We start from the raw sequence: 21,720 nt of genomic DNA, 5'->3' as shown, positions 1-21,720 counted from the left end.
TTCATTATTTTGAGCATGTATCGTACGTTCTGCCTAAGAGCTTAGAAATCACTCTTTTCAATGTAAAACGTGCTATTACGACAAATTTCCTGAAGACCTATCATTCAACGTCATCCAGGAGATAATGAAAGCTGTATTTTAATTTCAAACACAAGAATGCCCTAATTCATGCAGCATGTGTAACCTTCTAGGAGAACACGTTCTCCGGTTGCACTACTCTAAGTATGGCTTGGGGGCAGCAAACAGAAGGGAGGACAGCCTGGAGATCAGGATACGAACGAGAAATTACTGAGGAAATTTCATTTGCAGTAAGGTCTCAACATTTCACGACATTGCTTGTTTAATTCTGAGAATCAAGTGCAGCAGCAAGAGCCTCAGAAATGCCACAATCCTCCCAGCGGAGGAACAAGAACACATGGGGACACTGAAAACAAACCCTTCCCGGCCGCGGCTGCAGCACAGCAATGGGCCCAGGCGAGCGCCCCCAATGCACTTTGTGCAGAGGTGCCCTGCGAGTGCCACCAGGCTGACCACTTCTTTAGTAGCTGAGTACCCTCTGTCCATCTTTCGGAAAGGCCATCTGCGGCAGTATTTGCCAAGTGGTCGCCTGGCCATGCCTGCTTTAGTTCCTGCCCTGCACATGCCTAGACCAGGCCCTGGTCCAGGCTGCCTGGCATGTGCTCCATCTACACTTCTTAACTAGGGCCCTGGCCCTGGCCTCTGGGCTTGGTCCCCTCATCTATGGACCGGGGGAACCACAGTGTCTCAAAGCACCCCTTCTGCTGGGCTCTGAAGCTTCTGGGTTACGTTCTGGGATAGTGGGTGACGCGTGTGGCAGAAAGCATCGCTGCCCCCGTTCTCATCAGAACCACCCCCCTCCCCCAGAGAATGGGACACACAACATGGTCTGGGAGACTACATGCTAAAAAATTACATGCATATAGAATTCAAAGAGGTCGATTTTCTTGGTCATCTTCCATCATTTCCCCCAGAAGGCCAGATTTCCAAATCTGCTTCCTATTCTCGAGGGCATTTAGTCATTATTTGTAACCTAAGACTCATTCCCTAAGAGAAGGCTGAGATTCCGAAGATCTACGGAGACTGCATCTGGGTTCTCCGGAGGACCCTGTGTGACGCACGAGCGGCTGCCTCACCTCGGGCGCGCCCGCGATCTTCAGCTGCAGAGTTCCTTTCCGGTCCTTGTCTTCGCTGTTGGAATACTGAATGGTCTGCACTTGGTTGAAGTCGGCCAGATGTGTGGGCTGGGGAAAGAGAAGACACACACTCTAAACCAGAGGCAAGAGCACACGAACTGCTCTGTGCAACCCGCTGGGCCCCACCCCACCCCACCCACTGTCATGAAGACACCTCCCTAGACTGGCGATCTGGGGAAACCAACGGTCCATGTTGCCCAGGGGGCGACTGGGGGGGGGGGGCTTCTCCTTTTGAGGAGCAGTCGTGGAACTGTGGGGCTGCCCCCTCACTTCAAGGATAGGACGCATCTGCTCTCTGTGCTCCTGGCGGCCAAGGGCGCTCCGTTCGCAGAGGCTGACGCGTGGTCAGCAGGAGCAAAGATGGGGGGAAGAAGGGGGTCCCTACCTGACTCACCCACTGGCCTGGGGGAAACCGTGTGAAGTTCTTGGTTGAACTGAACACTCTGCCCCCTTTACAGAGAGGAGGACCTGGCCTCTCCTCAGACACCCCGAGCTGGAGTAAGTCTCTAAAATGTACTGGAGGTCCAGGGTGCGGTGGGGCCGGCAGGCCGGGGGTCCCAGGAGCGTCGCTGCAGGAACGCGCTCCCTTTCCAGGAAGAGCGATTCTCACCAAGACAAGCTACGCCACCTGCCTTTTGTCCTCCAGCATTTCATGCCAACGACCGCTGTGCATGTGACGCTTCCTACACATTTACTCAAAGCGAGCAGCCTGGGCGGCCTCCTTCTCTGAGGACAGCATCGGCGGGAGGCCCTCCCTGCCCCAGGCCCCTCGTTACGGACCACAGCGTTGGGACTGAGCCACCGGGAGTTTCGTGCAGAAGTGGCTGCTCTGAGCTCCCCTTCACGGGGCTGCTTGCAGGCACAGGTGTGCTCGCTCGTCTTCCTGCCTCCACGCGGGAGGCCCACGCAGGCTCCCTCCCCTGCTGCCCCAGGCCTCTGGCAGCAGGGCCCCTAGGCCCACTCTCCTCTTTGGGCCTCTGTGGCCTCTGCTCTCAAGGGTTCCTCCTCTCTCTCTGGCTCTCTCCTCAAGTTTTCAAGAGCCGCAGGGCTCTGCGCTAGGCCCCATCCTACTCCCCAGCTGTGCACAGCCCACCAGGCGAACACCACCCAGTCCCAGCCCTGAACTTGGGCCCAAGCGCCCCACGTGGACATGGCCCACACAGCACGCCAGGAGCCTCCCTCACTTCAGCAGAAGCATGCCCCTTCAACCCGGTTCCTGAGCCCCTCTCCAGCCTAGCTCTGGCCCCAGGGATTCTGTGCGTACCCTTCCCACTTTCACGGCTGCCACTCTAGTACAGGCCGCCGGCTCATCCTGCGCTTAAATTCAATCCTGCTGTTGTTTTTCAACCAGTTTCCCTTCATCCTTGCTTGTGCCCCTACAACAGAAGGTCCCTCCCTGGAAGCCAGGAAGTTACTTGAACATGTAAACCTGGTCCTATTAGTTCCGTTTCAAAAGAAACACTGCCAGCAAAAAGGATTCGAACCTGACCTGGTCTGACCTCTGCCTGCCTCTGTGACCCAAAGCCCCACCAGGGAAGCACTCTGGTCTCGGGGGGCAGACCCATTCCCTGGAGGGCTGTCCTCCGCTGACTGAAGGATGAGGGACGGGAACGGGGGACCAGGGCTGTGAGAGGCCACATCATGTGCAGCAAGTTCACACAGAGTGAAAACCTGCCCTGTGTCCTGCGTGGCTTTCCAATGTCCTAGTGTGTATTCACGTTAGTGAAGCACCTGACTCTAGAACCCAAGTTCACTATAAAACAAAGTATGCTCTGCACTGAATTTTCCAGGAATGCAGCCTAGGTGTAGTCAGGGAATATTCCACCTTACTGTCTTCAGAATGTGACCGAGCTGTCACCACCCTGGAAGAGGACACCACGGAGGCGATGCCCGGCTGCTCTCTGAGCTGCTGGCACAAGGTGCACACAGGCGACAGCAGGGACCGGAGGCTCCTCCTGCCAGACCGGCAACCAAGGACCATTGCCTTGGTGGTGACACACAAGATGGGACATACCTCAATTGATTTTTTTTTGTTTTTGTCTTTTTGCCATTTCTCGGGCCACACCCGCGGCGGCATATGGAGGTTCCCAGGCTAGGGGTCCAATCGGAGCTGTAGCCATCGGCCTACGCCAGAGCCACAGCAACGCGGGATCCGAGCCTCGTCTGCGACCTACACCACAGCTCACGGCAAGGCCGGATCCTTAACCCACTGAGCAAGGGCAGGGATCGAACCCACAACCTCATGGTTCCTCGTTGGATTTGTGAACCACTGCGCCACGACGGGAACTCCCATGGAAATTACCATATTGAACTTATTTTCACTCCTTTTTTTAACCCACTGCTTTTCGGCCTCGTTCCGACATTGTTCTCCAAGGCGGCCACGTAGCTCCTTCCCCTTAGCACGTCCCCAGACTACTCGTCAAGAATGACTTCTGCTTGCCCTACCTCGAACTGAAACTTCCATTTCTAAGGATCTGACTCCTGGGGAATGCCTGACAATGTTTGTGCTGAGCGCTGACATGTTAAGACAGATTTTTTTCTAAATTATATGTATATGACATACTCTGTCATTTAACTCGAGGACAGCAAACGGCTACTAGGAGAGATTGGGTATACAAAGCACAGGGCTGGGAGGGCCGACACTCAACACTCCCCCACAGCAACGCCCAGACTGCTCTCGCCTCCCCTTCTGTAGCCCCTTCTTGTGATCAGAGTTTTTTTTGCTTATCTTCTTTCCTATATTTGATCTCACAGGCAGACCAAAGGCCCACAGGGCGGAGGTATCTCTGGCCCAGCGCTGTACCACCAGGAAGCAGGGCCGGGCCTGGCACGCGAGGGAGGCAAGGCCGACCTCTCCGGTGCTGGGCTCTCTTTTGAGGACCAGGGACACAGCAGTGAGCAAGGACCACGTGAATCCGGAGATTAAATGAAGAGCCACACAGGGATATTTAATTATGACTGTGCTAGGGACTGTGGCAAAGACACAGAGGGTGCTGGATAAAAACACAGCCACCAGTTTGAGGAGTTACCAGTGGGGGCCTCAGAAGAAGTCTCCCTGAGGAGAGCACTGTGACGTAGGCTCCATGAGGTCAGGACCACAGAGCCTTCCTTCCACCATCACCCAGCCCACTGCCCATAAGGCACAACGATGAACCCGACCCTTGGCATAAGGCACGTGACTGTCTCTACCCGGCAGGAGGGGAAGGGGCTCGAGGGCCCTCTGCAGGTGGCCCCAGAACAGCTGGTGGACGCGGCGTGTCCAAACGGAGGCGCTGAGTATAGAACGCATGCCCACCTCAAAGGCTGGGTGTGATAAAAGAATACGAAGCATGGTCATTTTGTACGGCTGAGACCAGGAAACGACCATCTGTGGCCGTGCCGGACGAGGGGAGATGCACCATGACCATCACTGCCGCCCACCTCTTTCCCTTTCCCACGTGGTTACTGGAGCGGTTACAGCTACCTGTGAGGCCTGACTGCACGGGCAGCTCTGGGGACAAAGGTGACCTAGAGGCAGAGTGACGTCGACGAGGACCCGGAGTCCCCAGTGGGCTTGGCTAACCAGGGCCCTGTCACTCCTGACGAGGCAGTGGCGGTGCTGGGGGCACGGCTGTGGCTGCAGGAAAGCTGTGGCCCAGGGCGGGGAGGGAGCAGGAGGCGCTCCAAGGCCACAGTTTTGCATTAAAGGGAAGGGGCAGCGCCTGCGGCCCCTGGCGCAGGGGAAAGGGCAGAACAGGAGCAGTCGCGGGTCTCTCCCAGCTGGCGCCTCCGCGCATGAGACCCACTACTGGAGCAGAGAGAGCTGCAAAGTCGGATGTGAGCTGCTGCCCAGCAGAGGACGGTCTCACCCAGGAGGTCAAGGGCACCCACGGAAGAAACAAGACACGGAAAAGGGCAGGTGTGGCAGGAAGCCCGAGGCAAACACGCGGGGACTTACAGGGTCCGCCCTGCCTGCCTCATCCTACTTTCCTTCTACTGATACGACCAGTAACGCTTCTTTCTCAAGTAGAGAGATACAGAAAATACACATTTTTCCCATACAACATTAACAAAATCAACCACACGCTTGGCTACAAAGAAGACCATCACAAATTCAAAATAATTAATATTTAAAATACCATATTCTCAGAGTTTCCATTGTGGCTCAGCAGAAACAAATCCAACTAGGAACCATGAGGACTCGGTTTGATCCCTGGCCTCACTCAGTGGGTTAAGGATCTGGTGTTCCTGTGAGCTGTGGTGTAGGTCGCAGACACAGCTTGGATCTGGCGTTGCTGTGGCTGTCGTGTAGGCCAATAGCTACAGCTCCAATTCAACCCCTAGCCTGGGAACTTCTATATGCTGCAGGAGCAGCCCTAAAAAGACAAAAAACAAAAAAAACATATTCTCAGAGTTCCCTGGGGGCCTAGCAGTTAAGGATCCGCCATTGTCACGCTGTGGTGCAGGTTCGACTTCTGGCCCAGGAACCTCCATATGCCACGGGCACGGCGAAAAAAAAACCCCAAAATCATATTCTCTGCTCACAAATCAATAACCATCAGAAATAATAAAAATGAGACTCTAAACCCCCAAAGCTACTTGAAAATTAAGTAACATTCTCCTAAATAATGCTATAATAAAAGAGAAAAATAAAGGTGAAATGTCAAACTACATAGAAATACAAAAAGGAAAATACCAAACTTGGCAAAATGTATTAAAAGCTGTACAAGAAATGGCCTTCGCAGGAAACATGAGTAGATCTTGAAGACGTGCTTAAAGGGAACAAGAGAAGAAAGGGATAAATACGACCGAAAGATATCAGTGAAGTTCCGAAATTGGTGAAGACGAACAGAAATGCTACAACAGTATAACAAAGGCTACAAGCTTGTCCTGTGAAAACGGCTAAAATAAACAAACCCTTTGCAAATCTGAAAGGAAGGGCCAACTCCAAACAGACACGCCAGGGCTGAGGAAGGATTCAGCAGTCAAGTTGCTGGGAAGGTGGTAGGAGCATTAGGAGAGGCAGCTCCATGGCAACAATTTTAAAACGCAGAGAAGCTGCTGGCGTGGTAATAAAGAGGAACTGCCGAAATGGCCACAAAAAAGGAAAACCTGAATAGATCTACTCCTATTGAAGAGATTAAAAAAAAAAGGTGGCTGAACACCCACCATTGAAAAAGGTTACGTAGATTTATTGATTCTATCCAAACATCATAGAACCCAAAACTCTATCCTTGATGTGAAGTTACAACATTCTTTTTTTGTGGATTTCATAATTACATACCTATACCAAGATTCTAATAAAAAATGATTTATTAAATAAATAAGGTTGCTAAATATATAGTAAACAACCATCAAGTGTATTCTGTCATGTTCACAGTATGAATTTCAAATCGAAAATGGCCAAAAAAAAATCTATTCTCAATAAAGCCAGAAACTATGTAATACCTGTGAATTAGTTTAACATGAAAGATCTATATGAAAAAGACTGTGAAATCTTACTGAAGGATGTAACAGAGGTCAGAACAAATAGAAAGACTGGACAGAAGAAAACTGATGTCTGAAAATTCCACTTTCACCAAATCAGCATACGAGGTGAAACCCCAACGGAATTTCCTGCTACTGTTACAGATTTGGTTTTGAAAGACCAAGTAACTGGGGACAGCCAGGAAAGTGCACGAAGGAAGAGCGACACGCACAGCAGGTGCACGGGAAAATCCACCGGGAAGCGGCCAAGCCAGAGCGTCAGAGCAGCGTGGGGCCAGGGCAGCCCAAGACAAGTGGGTCCTGGGCCAGGACGGAGGCCAAGAGGAGAGTCCCTGTCAGCAGCGCTGACGGGCTGGCTGCGCCCCGCACCACGGCCCAAGAGCAACAGGGAACATCGGTGGCCCCAAGGTCCTCTCAGGGCCCCTCCGGGCGGGGCCGTGGCCTCGGTGCTGCACACGTACTACCCGTTAACGCTCCTACCGACCTCTTGGGTCATCTCAACGAGCCCTGCCTTTCTGCTGGTGGAAACCAAGCTGCCTGTGAGGAAACGGGCTCAGAGTCCCAGGCTGGCATGAGGGCGACCCCGCCGAGCCCAGCCCTGGGCTCCCACGGGCCCGAGGAGTCCAGGGGGCTTCCCCCTGATCCTGTACCCCACGCTAAACTCCACACGGGCTCAGAGAGACAAGGAAAACCCTGCAGGAAAACTGAAGAGCCTGCAAGTCAAAGACGAGACAGACGACACCAGAGTTTCCGAAAGAGGTGGGGCCGTCCATGCCCTCGGCTCCGAGTCCCAGGCCTCTTCCAGCTCAGCCACCCTGAAGGGGCACCAGTACCACCCGGAGCCTTTACGTGACGAGGCGGAGGCCAAACACCTTTTCACTTGGTTATGGCCTGTCCGGAAACCCTCTATGGGGATGGCTGCCCTTGTCTTAATGATTTGTGCTTGTTCTTTATCCTGGATTAAATATAGTCCATAGTTAAATATATTTGGACTTGAGAAGCAGAAGTATCTGGCTTGCCTTTCTACTAGCTTTTGATGAAGTCTTTGATTTCAAGGTAGTCTAAGTTGTTAAAATTTTCCTTCAGAATTAGCATTTTTGTGTCCTGTTTAAGGAATCGACCTCAAAGTTATAAAGATACTCTATGTTTTCTTCTAAGACCGTTTACCTTTCACACGTAGATGGATGCTCCACCTGAAATAGATTTTTTCCAGGTTTTCCTCTGCGAACACCCAGACGACTCAGAAGAACTGATTGACAAGTTAATCAATTATGCCAGAAATCACCGTCAGCCCTGGGGTGCAGGACTGGCCCCTAGAAGGCGCCTGAGAGGAGAGAGACCGGTCTGCATCAGGTCGACGGTCCGTGAGATCTTCCGTAAAAGACGACGTGGCAAAGACGGCGTGGAGACACCGATCTCCCTTTACCAACAGAAAAGCCTGAGAGGACGGTGTCCGGAGACGCCCAGCAATCCCCGCCCCTCCCTCTCAGTTTCACTGCAAACCCCAACGGCTCTAAAAAGCCGTCTTGGAATAAAACATAAATATACACACGTGCCTCTGGGGCTCTGTAATGCTAACGACGTTTCTGCGCACGCGCCCTCGCTGCTGCTCCAGGAGACAGACCCCTGTTTGAAAATCACATACGAGCCTCTCGCAGCCACCCTGGATGCCCGAAGAGGCAAAAAGCCTGGCCGACATGCCGAAGATGGCCAAGAAGACAGAATTTCCATAAATGATGAGGTGACTGAGCTCCTGAGGTAGTCATCCTGGAACTCTTCCAGCACAGACTTCATGTTTTGTGAGACAACAAATGTCTTTATTGCTGTGCACACGCGCACACGCACACACACACACACACACACACACACACAACGGTTTCAGTAAAGCAGGCAAAGCATATGACATGAACAGTCAACTCACAGGTGTGGGAAACAAAATGGCCAAAACATGAAAAGATACTTATATTCACTAGCTGATCAGTTTGCATCGAGCTGAGTAAATGCCACTTTATACCTACTGAAATGGAAAAGGTAAAAGAGCCTTCACAGATGCTTCTGCAACAAGGTGAAGGTCTTCACCTTCCTGAAAAGCAACCTGGCACTGCTTCTAAAATTAAAACTATTTGCAGAGTTCCCTTGCGGCTCAGCGGGTTAGGAGCCTGGTGTTGTTACTGCTGTGGTGCAGGTTCGAACCCTGGCCCGGGAACTTCCAGATGCCTTGGATATGGCCAAAATAAATTGAAATATTAAAACCATTTGACAGGATCCTACAGTTCCATCTCTGGAACCCTCTCCTCAGAGGAGAAAAAGCAGCGGCCCATAAGATAAAGATACACGTAAAAGAATATCTACCACGTCACTGTCTGCGGGGCGGAGAGCTGTCAGGGGGACGAAGGCCTCCCGTGACCCCACCTGGCCAGGACCCGGATGAGCCCCACTGGGTGAGACAACAGGAGGTAGGGATGGCTGCCGCATGACCCCGTTTTGAAAAGCGGGAGCACAGCTGACTTACGACACACAGTGCAGCTGCAGATGCAGAGCAAAGCGATTCGGTTATACTTACGCACATACACGTACACATATTTTTTTCTTTTTCAGACTCTTTTCTCTTACAGGTTTTTACCAAGTACTGAGTACAGTTCCCTGTACTACGCAGTAGGTCTGTGCTGCTTATCTACTTTACATACAGTAGGATGTACACGTTGATCCCAAGATGACCCCAATTTTAAAATAATAAAGCACAGAAGAATCACTGGGTCACTTCCCTGAGCATGGGGGAAGGGAAGGGGTGCCTAGAAAGGGCTCAGGAGCATGGGGGGGGGGGGCACAGAAAAAGGAAGGACGACAAAGAGCACACCTGGTCACTCTCACACATCTCTGGGCACTCAAGTGTACAGGGACATGTACGGACAAGCTGTGTGAAAAGCACCCCTGCTGGCAGGGTCTGAGAAACAGCCCCTCGGACCGGGATCTCAGGAGCCCATCCCTCCAGGCAGCTCCACCTTGTGCGTGCCCCATCCACACTGCCCGCCTGTTCAGGACAGGGCCCTGGGTCTGCTGTGTCCCCGCTGCTCGGCTGAAGCAGGTGCTCACAACACTTGCTGAAAAGCAGGAGCAAATAAGAGACAGCCAGCACTTTCCCCAAGAAGAGAGGAGACAGAAAGACGGCCTGTGTGGCAGGAGGCGAGCTGTGCTGGTGTGAAGTAGCTTTCCTCTGGAAAGAGCCGGAAGAGGGTGTTTAAAGGACGTGACGCAAATCAGAGGCAGAACTGAGGGAGAAATGAGTGCCTAAACCCCACTCAGGTCTCAGGAACAACTGTGTGATTCATCTCCTTCCTGACTAAAGAACTCTGGGCGACTTCCACTGGGCCTAGGCTTTCTCTTCCGTCCTCTCTCTCGAGCAACAGAAGCTGTGAGGTGGAAAGCAAGACTTAATGGCCGAACCATGTTCCAAAAGAGCGCCCCTTCCTCATCTGGAGCCCCGCTGTCCAGGCAAGTCCAGCGGGCGGCGGGCGCTGTGCACACTTACGTTGCAGCCCTTGTCCGTGAGGTAACTGATTCCTTCTTCGGGGCCAATCGCCAGCTCCACCGAAATAATCCAGCTTGACTTGAGGGTGACACAGGTGACGGCAAAGGTACCCGAAGGAAAAAGAGACGTTTTAGATAAAGCGCCGCGGACACATTAAAGGACCTAGGGGGCTGGACTAGCTTGCCATTCACCTCTGCCACAAATGGTATGAAGTCTCTACAACTCCATGACGCAGCATGGGGGGCCCGGGCGGAAACAGACCGCCCTCATCCCAGGGGGTCTCCCAGTGGGGTCTTTGGGGAGGTCCTCTCAACAGGGGCGGTGGCCCTGAGAGGAGAGGTCAGCAGTGGCTCGCTGGGCTAGAACAGCCTGCTATTCAAAAAGGATGGTTTTACTCCCACATCCACACAGTCTCTTTATGTGCTGTTCCCACTGCAAGATGACAAAACATTCTCGTGTCATTAAAAGCGAGACTAAGCAGGTTTCAGTCAGAAGTTCAGATACACAAGGACATGAAGAGCAGAAGAAGCCACAGGGTGTCGCCTACCTCCGAGTCCCGTACTTACCCCGAGGGCACACTTGAAGCATTCTTTGTCAAATCTGTACACCGGGGAGAGGATCTCAAAGAATTTCAAAATACTTTCTTCTCTGTTGAGGTTGGCGAACTGTCTAAACGTTTGCTGGATCAACTTTCTTAGTGTTTTGGCCTGCGTGACAAAATCAGAAACATCTTTTCAGAGTCAACAATGAGTAAAGACCGCAGCAGTAAGAGCCCACACCAAGGAACACGTCTTCCCTGCCCACGACTTAGTGCCACCCACTTTCACCAAAAGTCATGTTTACCAGAGCTTGGCTTCCAAAAAAAAAAAAAAAACCATATATATATATATATACACACACATATACATATACACACACACATATATAAAATAAAATACACATAACAGAAAATACACCTTCGTAACCATTTTAAAGTATCCTCTTCAAAGGGTATCGAGCTTTGTTTCTTAAACAGAAATGGAACATGTGGTAAACAGTTAGGTGTTAAAAGTGTAAGGACGGCATGTGCGCGCGACCTGGAGTTGGCAACAGAGGTGGCGCGAAAGCACCCACACTCCACCCTGGGAGAGACGCACCCTTTCGGAGGCAATGTGGCAACAGAAATCACAAACCGTAAAACCACAACCTTTAGCTGAGAAATCACTCTTTGGAAACAATGAAGGAACTACTATGCGGAGATGGGGCAGCAGTGGCATTGGTGCGGCAGCGAGTACGAACCCGCGCACCGAGGGTTCTAAGACCGCGGTCTGCTCCGTGTTCTAAGACCGCGGACCCCAGGGCTCAGGGAAGAGAAGACGAGGCCGCCTGCCGGGCAGAGCACGGGAGTGGGGCGTGCGCTCCTCTCCCGGGATCACGGGCCACCCCCCGTCCCCTCTGCTTGGGCGCGCTTCCTACGTCTGCGCCTGGATGGTGGAGGGCGACCAGCCCAGAGCCCACGGCCCACGGCCCGTCCCAGAGGAGTGCAGCCCGAGGCGGCCGGCGGCACAGGGCGTGTGCAGAGGTGTGCAGATGACGGGGCAGGAGGATGGAGCCTTGGGGTGGCCCCCGACGGAGCAAGGCCGGGGTGGCCTGGAGAAGGAGTATGGCGACCTGACGTCGGTTTGGGAGTCGCTCTGGCTGCGGCGCTGTGAGCAGGGTGAAGGGAGCAGTGCCCCCCAAATAACCCGCGCAAGAGATGTGGAGACCCAGGGGCCGCTGCCCGAGTGCAGAAGCAGGAAGGGGTGGGAAGCAGTCAGATTTCAGATTTATTTTGATAACAGAACCAATAAGACATACTGACTGGTAAAAGCTACCACCACCTGAAATGGCAAAGGCTGGGGGGCCCTTGGAAAAGATAGGGCCCCTCTGCATCCAGGAGGCTGGCACAGGACCAGGGCGATGAGCTGAAGGCACAGAGAACGGACTTCATCCCACGGCAGCTAGCTGATCTCTGTAGGTCAGGGAGGTGGGAGGTGCCAGGAGCCAAGACTGGCATCAGGTGAACCCAGAGGGGTGGCAGCCTGCCTGGAGTCCCTTGAAGGTTCCAGCGTGGTCTGAGGTCGCCTAGATCTGGGACACCACGGAGAGTGAGCCGGGCAGCGCGGAGTGGGTAGCAGTTGGAGAGGGGGTGGGTTCCTGAAGACGAAGACAGGCAGGAGGAGCAGGAGGGCAGAGAGCTGGCAGCCACGGGTGGCTGGCCTACGGCTCTGACTACTTCAAAAGCTGGCTCTGCTCGTGCACAGGGAGGGTGTGGGGGAGGATGAGAGCAGGAGCAGAAAGACCAGCTGGACTCCAGGTGACAGGAGAGCGCTTGGGCACCTGTGGGCCACTTGGGTGGTTATACTTTGGATGGCAGGGAAAGCGGGAAATCAGACGACTTGACTGTGGGTGGAACAACGGGGTAAACAGGAGGGCAGGCTCGTAGCGACAGAGCCGTGTCAACTGTGAACGAGCCTGTGCTTCTTCCATCTTCCCATCCAAACCACGGAGCAGGATGCTGGACACAGACCTGGAGCGAGGAGACGCAGGGCTGGGTCAGAAACGCCACGGTCTCCAGATGATGTGCTCAGAGGCCCAGGGCCTGGTGGATTCACAAACTGGCCACTGGAAAGAAGAGAGGGCCAAAGCCTGGACAGTAGGCCAGCAGTTGGTTTTAACCAGGGCTGCGCCAACTGTGGAATTATGGGAGCCTCAGAGAGAATCAGTTACAGTTTCAGCTCACAGAAACTAAACTGAAGAGAAGCAGGGCCTGAGTATCAGCTGTCACCCAGAAAACCGGTGGTCGGCCCTGGACACTCTGTGAGGAGAGGTCTGGGAAGCATATTTTCTAGAAGTCCCATCAAGCCAAGGGACTGAGAGAGGCTGCTCTGACCCGGCCGCAAGGGCATTGAGCAGCCGTGCGACTGCAGGCTTTGCCGACCTCTCTGACTCTGCTTGAGCCTCCGAGCCACACTCCTGCACACGCCTACCTGGGATCCTGCCTCTGGATTTCCCGGACACCTGAAACCAGATGTGCCACCCAGACTCCTTGCGACTCGACTCCAGACCTGGTCCTCATCTCAGCAACTCTCCCAGCTGCTCAGAAACCTGCATCGACCCTGGCCTCCTTTCTGCAACCTCTCCAAACCCACTGTCGGCACGGCCTGTAAGGATTTTTCTAAAAGCCGCGTTCTTTTCCCTGAGCTTCCCACACACTAGCCCCACTCCTGCTCTGCCTCCCGTGATGGTCTCCTGTGGGCACATGATTCTAGTGGAAGAGACACTAGTGAAAAAACCAGGACCTGGAAATACCTGTGAGCACTACATGCAGCTAGCTGGTTCTGTGTTAGGTGTGTAACGGGTACACACGTGTTTGTGTGAACATAAAAGGCACCACTGTGCGGTCCCTGCTGAGCCTCCTTCTCTTACGGACCCTGTGACACAGCCACTCCCAGTTCTGCTTCTCCTTCACTGTGGCCTGACCTCGGCACCCGTGCCCCTTCCGAGGCCCGGCCCTGCTCCTCCTCCTCCCCGCCCCCCACACCAGGCCAAAGGCTCACCCTACCTGACTCTACACCCTGACCCCCCTTGATGCCCCCAATGTCCCCACCTGCTCCCCCGCTCTAGCCTCCAGCCTTTCTCCTGGCAGCAGCGTGTCTTGACAGGACACGTCCAGGGCTGTGTGCTGCTGTCCCCTAGAGCACCACACTGCTAAACACCGTGAGTCGCGGCTTGTCCTCTCTTCCAGAACGCTCGGCCATGGGATGAGCATGGGGCCAAGCACTAAAATGTACCCCGGATCACGGAGCCTGCCGGAACACTTCTCAGTAAGTGGGCAATTAGGCTTGAAAAGAAGCAGCCACGCAGTGGTAACAGGCTGACAGTCTGAGCTGCAGTTTCACCTCATTTGCCTCATGCAGCTGAATCTGGGGAAACAAGTCTGTGGCTCCTCCTGTGTTGTTCACATCACCAAGCTAAAGGGCACCCGTGCCTCAAGCAGCGGCGGAGGGAGCAGGACCGCTCAGGGCCAGCCTCCTGTGGACACAGCCACACGCTCCGGCTCCCCCCGCACCCCCGGCCAAGATGGGGAGCCCAGTCAGAACTGCGAGCCGCAGCTTTCTCAGGGTCTCTGCTTCAACGTGGCCACCGAGGAAGACTGAGAGCCCTGGGCCTGCATGCAGGGCTGGACAAGAACTGGAAAACGCACGCTGTGCGAAAGGACCCCGGCCTGCGCATGTAGAAAGGATGCTGGAGAGCATCAGCTCCTCCCGCCTCCTCGGCGAGGAAAAACCCACAAAATCAGACCTCCTACAGTCTCTTGACGTTAATCGATACACTTCCAGAGCTTGTAGGAGCCAGCAGGCTGTTGTGCATTGCATTCCATCCCTACTTGCTTTGTATCTGACAGGAAACATACTAGGTCAAAGGTATCTGATTAGGAAAGAAGACCTCAATCAAAGAATGCTACTGAATTTTAAACCGGTTCAGATACAGAGAGAAAACTACTCAAAATGAGGCAGCACTATTAGGGTGAGTCATCAGAAATTGCTGCTACTCAGCCTTTTGAACACAGAATCATTTCTTTCAGTTACCCCGGTACTTATCAGATGCTGCCAGCGACAGTGGGCTTCCCAGGGCCTCCTGGGTGAGAAGGCTGTCGCGTAACGCCAGAGAAAGGAACCAGCCGGGAAACACTGAGGACTCACCTAGCCTACCAAATGCTAAATACAGCGCCTAACAAGTGTTTGCCACAACCGAGCTAAGACTGAGGTCTAAGTTACCTTAGTTTCAAGTGCACACACCACGCTCCACCACCCCGTCTGTGAAACAACGGCCGCAGCAACTCCAGTGAGCGTCCTTTCGGTCACAGAGCGAGCTCTGAAGACCTCACCCGTTCGCATGTTAGCGTGACCAATCAGTCGGCAGGCTACAATCGCATCCCCAGGACGCAGGTTGATGCCTGTGAGTGCCCCCCACCCACCCACCCCACCTCTCACCTCCAACAAGCAGGAGCTGTCGTCTGTCTCCGAGAGCGCACTGTTTCATGTGAAATCATACCGTGTGTGTCTCTTTCACTTCGCACGGTCTACCCTCAAGACCCACTCACACTGTCACAAACGGCGAGGTTTGCGTCTTTTTACGGCTGAGTAATATTCCACTCTGTGTGTACATCTAAGGGTGCTTCCTTTTTATGCTACTGCAGGGGCCCAGGCCAGACGGAAACCTGTACTGACGCTGGGTTCATTCGAGCTGGCACCCCCACTCAGGCGCTGGCACACAGAGACCCAGGAATCGACTGCTGGACGATGACTGAACCAGGCATTTCTGCGCTAACCACACAAATGGGAGTGGTGACCCGACCAAGAGTCCCTGAGAGGATCTAAGGGAACCATTCCATTACTCTGAATAAATTATTATTTATTAATAGTAGTGAATGATTGATCCCATAACATTTCTAGTTCTGAAATTCGATTCCTACTGTGAACTTTTGAAATTGGGCTATTTTACTTCTACCTGGCTTTAGATTTATAAAGAGCTGCAAAGACAGTACGAGTTCCCTGAGTGCCCCTGCCCAGTGGCCCAAAGCCAACATCCCACAGGACGCTGGCACCCCTGTTAAAACTAAGAGACCAACGTTGGTGCAAGAGCACTCGCTGACTCCAGACTTCACTCGGGTCCCTGAGCCTGCCCGCTGTCACCCCACACCGCCCTCACTCATGTCGCCCTGTCTCCCAGCTGTCTCAGCTTCTTGACACTTTGAACAGTAACAACCAGGATGCTGTAGGTGACTCCTTAAGCTGGGCTTGACTTGTTCGTTTTCCCGGTACGGTGTTTTTTGAAAGGTGCCTCTGGCGCTACCAAGATCAACGAGACTAATTTTATTTTTTTGCTTTTTAGGGCCGCACCAGCGGCATATGGAGATTCCCAGGCTAGGGGTCGAATTGGAGTTACAGCTGCCGGCCTGCGCCAGAGCCACAGCCACACAGGATCTGAGTCGAGGCTGCGACTACAACCACAGCTCACGGCAACACCAAATCTTTAACCCACTGAGCGAGGCCAGGGATCAAACCCACAACCGCCTGGTTCCTAGTCGGATTCATTTCCAGCGCGCCACAGCGGGAACTCCAAAGAGACAAATTTTAAATGTCTCACAAAATGCCTTAATCATCGGGCACGAGCATCCTGATCCTGTTTGCCATCAATCAATCACAGCTTAAGTTCCACCAAATACAATAACCTTTCAACGATCTTCTAGAAATCTAGATAGGAAGGAAACAGGCATATAAAACAAAATGGCCTTTGGAAAAGCAAATATTAACTGGCTGAGCCATTCTACAGACCTAGTCTGGGAGAAATAAGAAGCTGCTGTGAATTTCTTGTTAGCTGAAGCTTCACTGGCAATAGCTTTGAAGAAGGGACTGTCTGAGCGCAACCAAATCCGCACAGCATCTGTCACACGCCGGCTGGGCATGCGCTGCACCCACGCCAACCGCCTGATGGCAGTCGGTGCAACGCTGGAGGAATTTACCGAAAAGGTGAACAGTCTCTGGAAGGAGGATATGAACCAATGACGAAGCTATTTAAGAAGCCAAGGACACCCGAGCTGTTTTACACGGTTAGACTGATTTCCTTCGTATTAGACAGCGTGTGGAAATGAAACACTAAATGAACCTGTACCCAAGCAACAGCGGCTAAAACTCAATTCTATTCTCCCTACTTGCATCAAAGTCAGCAGCAACCACCTTCCTTCCCAGAAAACACACTGCGGTTGGCTTGGTTTGTGAGGGTTTCTCAAGCTCCCAAGGCCCCTTTCTTCCCCACCTCTCCGGGGCACGCTCACCTCCGCGCCCGGGGCTGACCACCGCCCAGCCCGTTTAGCTCTTCCTGACTCAGGCGTTTTGCTTTCAATCTGTCCTCCACGCTGCTGTCAGACTTACACATCCAAAGTCCAAAAGGTGGCCATGCCCTCCCCTGCCGTGAAACCTCCAGGGCCCCAACACACTCTCGTTTGCATCCTGACGTCCACACGAGCGCTGTCCGCAGTGACCCCGTGCCTGAGCTCTGGTCACGGGGCTGAGCTGACTGCCGGCTGGAGCTCACGACAACAGCACAAGCACATGGGAGTCGGCGGCAAGGCCAAGGCCCGTCAGGATGATCCTCAAGGACAGGCTGCAAGCCTCCTGGAGGGGACAAGCCCTGTGCAGGAACGGGAGGTTTCTGGAGTGGCCGCAGGGCAGGGCGGGCTGCCCAGGGAAACCAGGTGCTCCAGCTTCCCGATGCTTCCGTCTTGTGAGAGCGTGTCTCCTCCACCCTAGAAAGCTTGCACGGCGCTCTTACAGGTGTTCATTCATTTCTTCATGAAGCGAGATTTACTCCTGTCACTGTGTGCCCAGAATTACGCTAAACACCAGGTCTAGAGCAGGGACTGCGGCAGATGTTATCTCTGTCCTCGGGGTCTTAGATACAGCGGAAGCAGGCAGACAGATCCCCGACGAGGAAACATCTATGCAATTGCAATCTGATTAAGTAAAATGGCCAAGCACGTCTCTCCCTCCCGCTTAGGGAGGCAGGGAGTGGGCATCTCCATAGCCGTCCAGGGCGCTTGGGGTGCCCTGTGTGCCGTGGGAAGAGCCTTTAAGTGCTGGATAATTTCTTGAACTCCCAAACGACAGCAGACATGGCTCCTGGGATAACTGCTGATCTCCACAGAGCTCTGAGGAGGCTCCGCAGAAATTCGGAGGCCACCACGGGACTCATATTTGAGCACTGCTGAGAGTGTGGCCGAGCCGTCTTCACACACGTTCCTGCGGCTAAGTGTACACGGGGCCGCACTTGCTGGGCGTTTCCCCCGCCCCGGGCTGCAGGCTCCGGGTCAAACCCTGTCGGCGCGTTCGTGGTGACCAAGGGGAAGGTGCCCTGAGGCAATCTGGCGGGACCTGCCCTGCGTGTTCCCCTCGTGTGCCTCAACCGGGGGTGGAGGGGGGGTGGCGGGTGGGACGGTCTTCCATTCGGCTGCTCCCGTGCCAAACACAACCGCGCTGTGACCGGGGAGCACAGACACGCTGATCTGCGAAACAGCCACACCGACCCTGCGAAACAGTGTTGTCCTCACTGTGGAAATAAGAAATCAGGCCCAAGCCAAGGAAACGGCAGAGCTCAGCTCAGCTGGACTCTGTCTTGACCGAGTCTGTGTGCTCACACCGCACTGGACGTGCTGCGGCCGGGCTGGAAGCGCCCAGCCCCGCGTGCTCCTGGCGCTCTCCCGAGGGAGCTGCAGGCAGACATGGGGCCTGGGGCCCGCACACGTTACCAACGAGGAGGAGAGGAGGAGGAGGAGGCGGCGCGTCCGGCAGCTGAAACAAGGGGGACAGGCCTCGCGAGTGTCCACGTGCACACGCGTGATTCAGCTCTGGCGACCTTCCCGCACTGCTGCTTTACTCCTGGGAGCAAGATCCCGAGACGAGCGGATTTGGGGGCGAGGCCCCCTGTGAATGCAACGTCCCTGGCTGAGAACACTCATAGCCGTGGCTTCCGGGGGAAAGCGAAACTTCTAAGACTCTACTTGCTGTTAACATGACTACTTGCCATCAGAATAACTGCCTTTTACAGCACAACTTAGATGTACAGCAGAAACCCACGTACCACGGGGGAGGCAGCTGCCCAGGGCAGCCACTTGATTACAGTAAAGCAGACTCTAATTACCTTGACAGAATCCAGTAAACTCCTAGGAAAAAATCGCTTCAAACCAACATCTTTTCTGAAATAAAAAAAAAAAAGCGCATTAACAATTAACACTACCAAATCAATGAACACAATGACACTGTTGCAAGAACATAAAAGCAGCTGAAATCATTTATCCTCAATGCATTATTCTAGAAGGAAGTATAATAAAGCTCAATTTACCAGCATTGCCATGGAACAGGTGGGACAAATAATTTTCTAGATATGTGCAGAAAACATCAATACAAGTTGGTTTAGGTAGACTTTTTTTTTTAAACCTTTATTATTGCAACCCCTCGAAAATACTGCCTCTTTGGAAATTACCACATGAAAATAAATTGTTCTTTTTTAAACACTGTTTGAAGGTTAACCTCAATTTTAACCAAGTAATGCTATATTTGCAGAGAAAGTAGACTAGCCTGATTAGGAAAAGATTTAGGATATTCCAGGGAAGGTAAAATATATTAGATTATTCCTAAAAGTGGACTATTTTTTAAAATAAACTTTTTTGACTAACATTAATCAATATTATCATCTTAGCTTCACACAGGAAGCAAAATAAAAAGACAAACTAAATTGATTTGCCTAAGGTAAAAAAGCTGAATGTGTACAAATGTTGGAAATCCCAGTGATTTTTTTTTTTTTTTTTTTTTTTGGATCAGGCTGCAAAGTCAATCATTAATAACTAGAGCCTCAAAACATTCTGGCCAAGAAGAGATGGAAAGAACGGCTCCTTATTTTCCACGTACTGGGCACCAAGTGGCTTTCTGGCCACTAGATGGCGACGTGCACCCGTGAGAGGAGATGAAGCCTCCAAACTGCAGATCAGGAGACCCGTGGGAAAAATACAGAAGGACCAAGAAGAGTGAGATACAGGTATCGTCTCAGGACTACATAAAAAATAAACCGAATACAAATTATAGAAAAAGAATAACGCAGGGGTGACTTCTTTACCCATAACTGTAAGCAGGTATTACAAACAAAACCACAGAAAACATGTCGGCGTTTATAAGGCTGACCCTCTATCCAACACTTCAGTTTCCTCCTCTACGTTCTAGTTGTACCTAAAGTGAGCTCCTTGCTGAACCCGGGTCTCAGCTCTCAGGTTCTTTTTCATTCTACGATGATGATGGCGACACTGAAAATCCCTCCTCAGCTCCTACGACACCTGCTTTCTGGTTTCACTTACTGGCAAACTCGCATAACCCCAGGTTTCCCATTTACTTTCTAACCTCTCTCAGACACGAAGAGGGAAGTGTGTCCCCCACATGTCTTCCCTTCCTGGTTGACTCCTAAAAAGACAGGGACTTTGCATTTTAAGGATCTGGGTGCTAACTGCTATGGGAAGTAGCAAAATAAGCCCAGGAAAGATAAACCAACACTCCAGAATCTTTAAGGCATTATTCCTGAGCATTTTCTTCCTGGCTTTTCTTTTCAGGCAACTTTTCCATAACAAAAAGAACTTAATTTCAGACAGAGGAGCTCGGGACTGGAATCCCAGCTTTGCCACAGGCTGGCTCTGCCTACTGACCTAACAATGCCTGTAAACCTCAGGTTACCTATTTGCAGCATGGGAATGCTAGTGCCCACTGCACTGAGTGGTGCTGAGGACAAGTAAGAATGTGCCAAGCCCCTGCGACTCTCAGCAGGCAGTTCCCTTCCCCTGGAGACCTCACGGACGCCCCATCTGCGCGGTGAGAGCTCGGTCTACATGCCTGACCAGCGCTGCTTTGAGCGGAGCGGGGGAGGGAGGACACAGGCTGGAAGGCAGGTGGGAGGGAGGCGGGGGGACGAGATGGTGGGAGGGTGGGCGGCGGAGACTCAGGAGATGCTCTGGATGCAGGGCCAGCAGTGCTCAAAGGCGGCGGGGAGGCTGCCTCCCAGGACACCTGTTTCAGCCGTGGGTTTGAGGGGGCTGCCCGTGACCTCCTGGGGGGGGGGTCTCAAGCACATTCTCAGCAGCCTCACGGGCTAGCATCCTGGCCGGGGCCGACAAAGCACTGCATCCACCTGGAAAGCTGTGACAGCCCCGCTGGGTTAAAGCAATGGAGCTGGGACTTTAGGCCCCCGGACTCTCCAGGGCTCAGGGCTGCGGCTGAGGGCTCCTCAGTAAGGGGAGGAGGGGACAGTCACACAGTTCCTGGGGATGCTCAGAGATGGGGCAGCATCGAGGCAGTGCATCTGGCAGGAGGGTCAGACCAGGAGCCTGTGGAGCAGGGACCCCATATAACTCCTCTTCCAACATTTCTCTGAGATTCCCATCATTCTGATTCGAAGCTTCAGAGAAAACAAGCCTGTGCTCGGCGACTTCCCCATACCCAGCGCTGCCTCAGACACAGGAGGGTCACTGCCTCGTGGCCCTTCCTCAGGTGAGACACTGACACAACCAGCAGTGGGGCAGCGTGCCCGGCACCAAGAGCCAACACCCTCTCAAAGCCCAGAAATTTCCTGAGATCTGGGGTGTCTGGGCCTTAGAGTTATGTTTGGGATCAACTTTAAACCAGAATTTCCTCTGAGACATTTACTTTACCTCTGTCCTTCAAATGAAATGTTCGGACCATGCTGGCTGATGCAGCCTTCCTGCTCCTGGCTTCTGCTAACCCTCAGAGCCCTGCCTCCTCTGCGTGGTCCAGGTAAGGCGGCACTGCGCCCTGCACCAGGGCGGGAAGCGCCTGCCCTGTGGTCCTGGCTGTCCCACAAGCTCCCTGCCCTCCAGGCTCCCCCCACCACCAATCTCTAGAACACTCCCTGGCACAGCCAGATACCCTAGCC

At 53.1% G+C, this 21,720-nt stretch overlaps 1 protein-coding gene across 40 annotated transcripts in view; it reads right to left on the bottom strand.

Moving 5' to 3' along the window:
- The window catches only part of PTK2 (protein tyrosine kinase 2), a 239,455-nt gene that overhangs the window by 92,753 nt on the left and 124,982 nt on the right, over positions 1-21,720 (bottom strand). For 39 of the 40 annotated variants that reach the window (XM_021088851.1, XM_021088853.1, XM_021088840.1 and 36 more), the window contains 4 exons: positions 18,931-18,985; positions 10,776-10,916; positions 10,210-10,287; positions 1,155-1,262 (listed from right to left, as the gene is read on the bottom strand). In XM_021088851.1, coding sequence (XP_020944510.1) covers positions 1,155-1,262; positions 10,210-10,287; positions 10,776-10,916; positions 18,931-18,985 — 382 coding nt within the window. The remainder of the gene's footprint in view (positions 1-1,154; positions 1,263-10,209; positions 10,288-10,775; positions 10,917-18,930; positions 18,986-21,720) is intronic. The other variant, XM_021088829.1, reaches the window with a different exon arrangement.

This window comes from Sus scrofa, chromosome 4, assembly GCF_000003025.6.
Source record: "Sus scrofa isolate TJ Tabasco breed Duroc chromosome 4, Sscrofa11.1, whole genome shotgun sequence".
Lineage (NCBI taxonomy): Eukaryota > Metazoa > Chordata > Mammalia > Artiodactyla > Suidae > Sus > Sus scrofa.
Note: the sequence above shows the minus strand (reverse complement) of the source record. Positions and strands in the feature narration are given on the sequence as shown.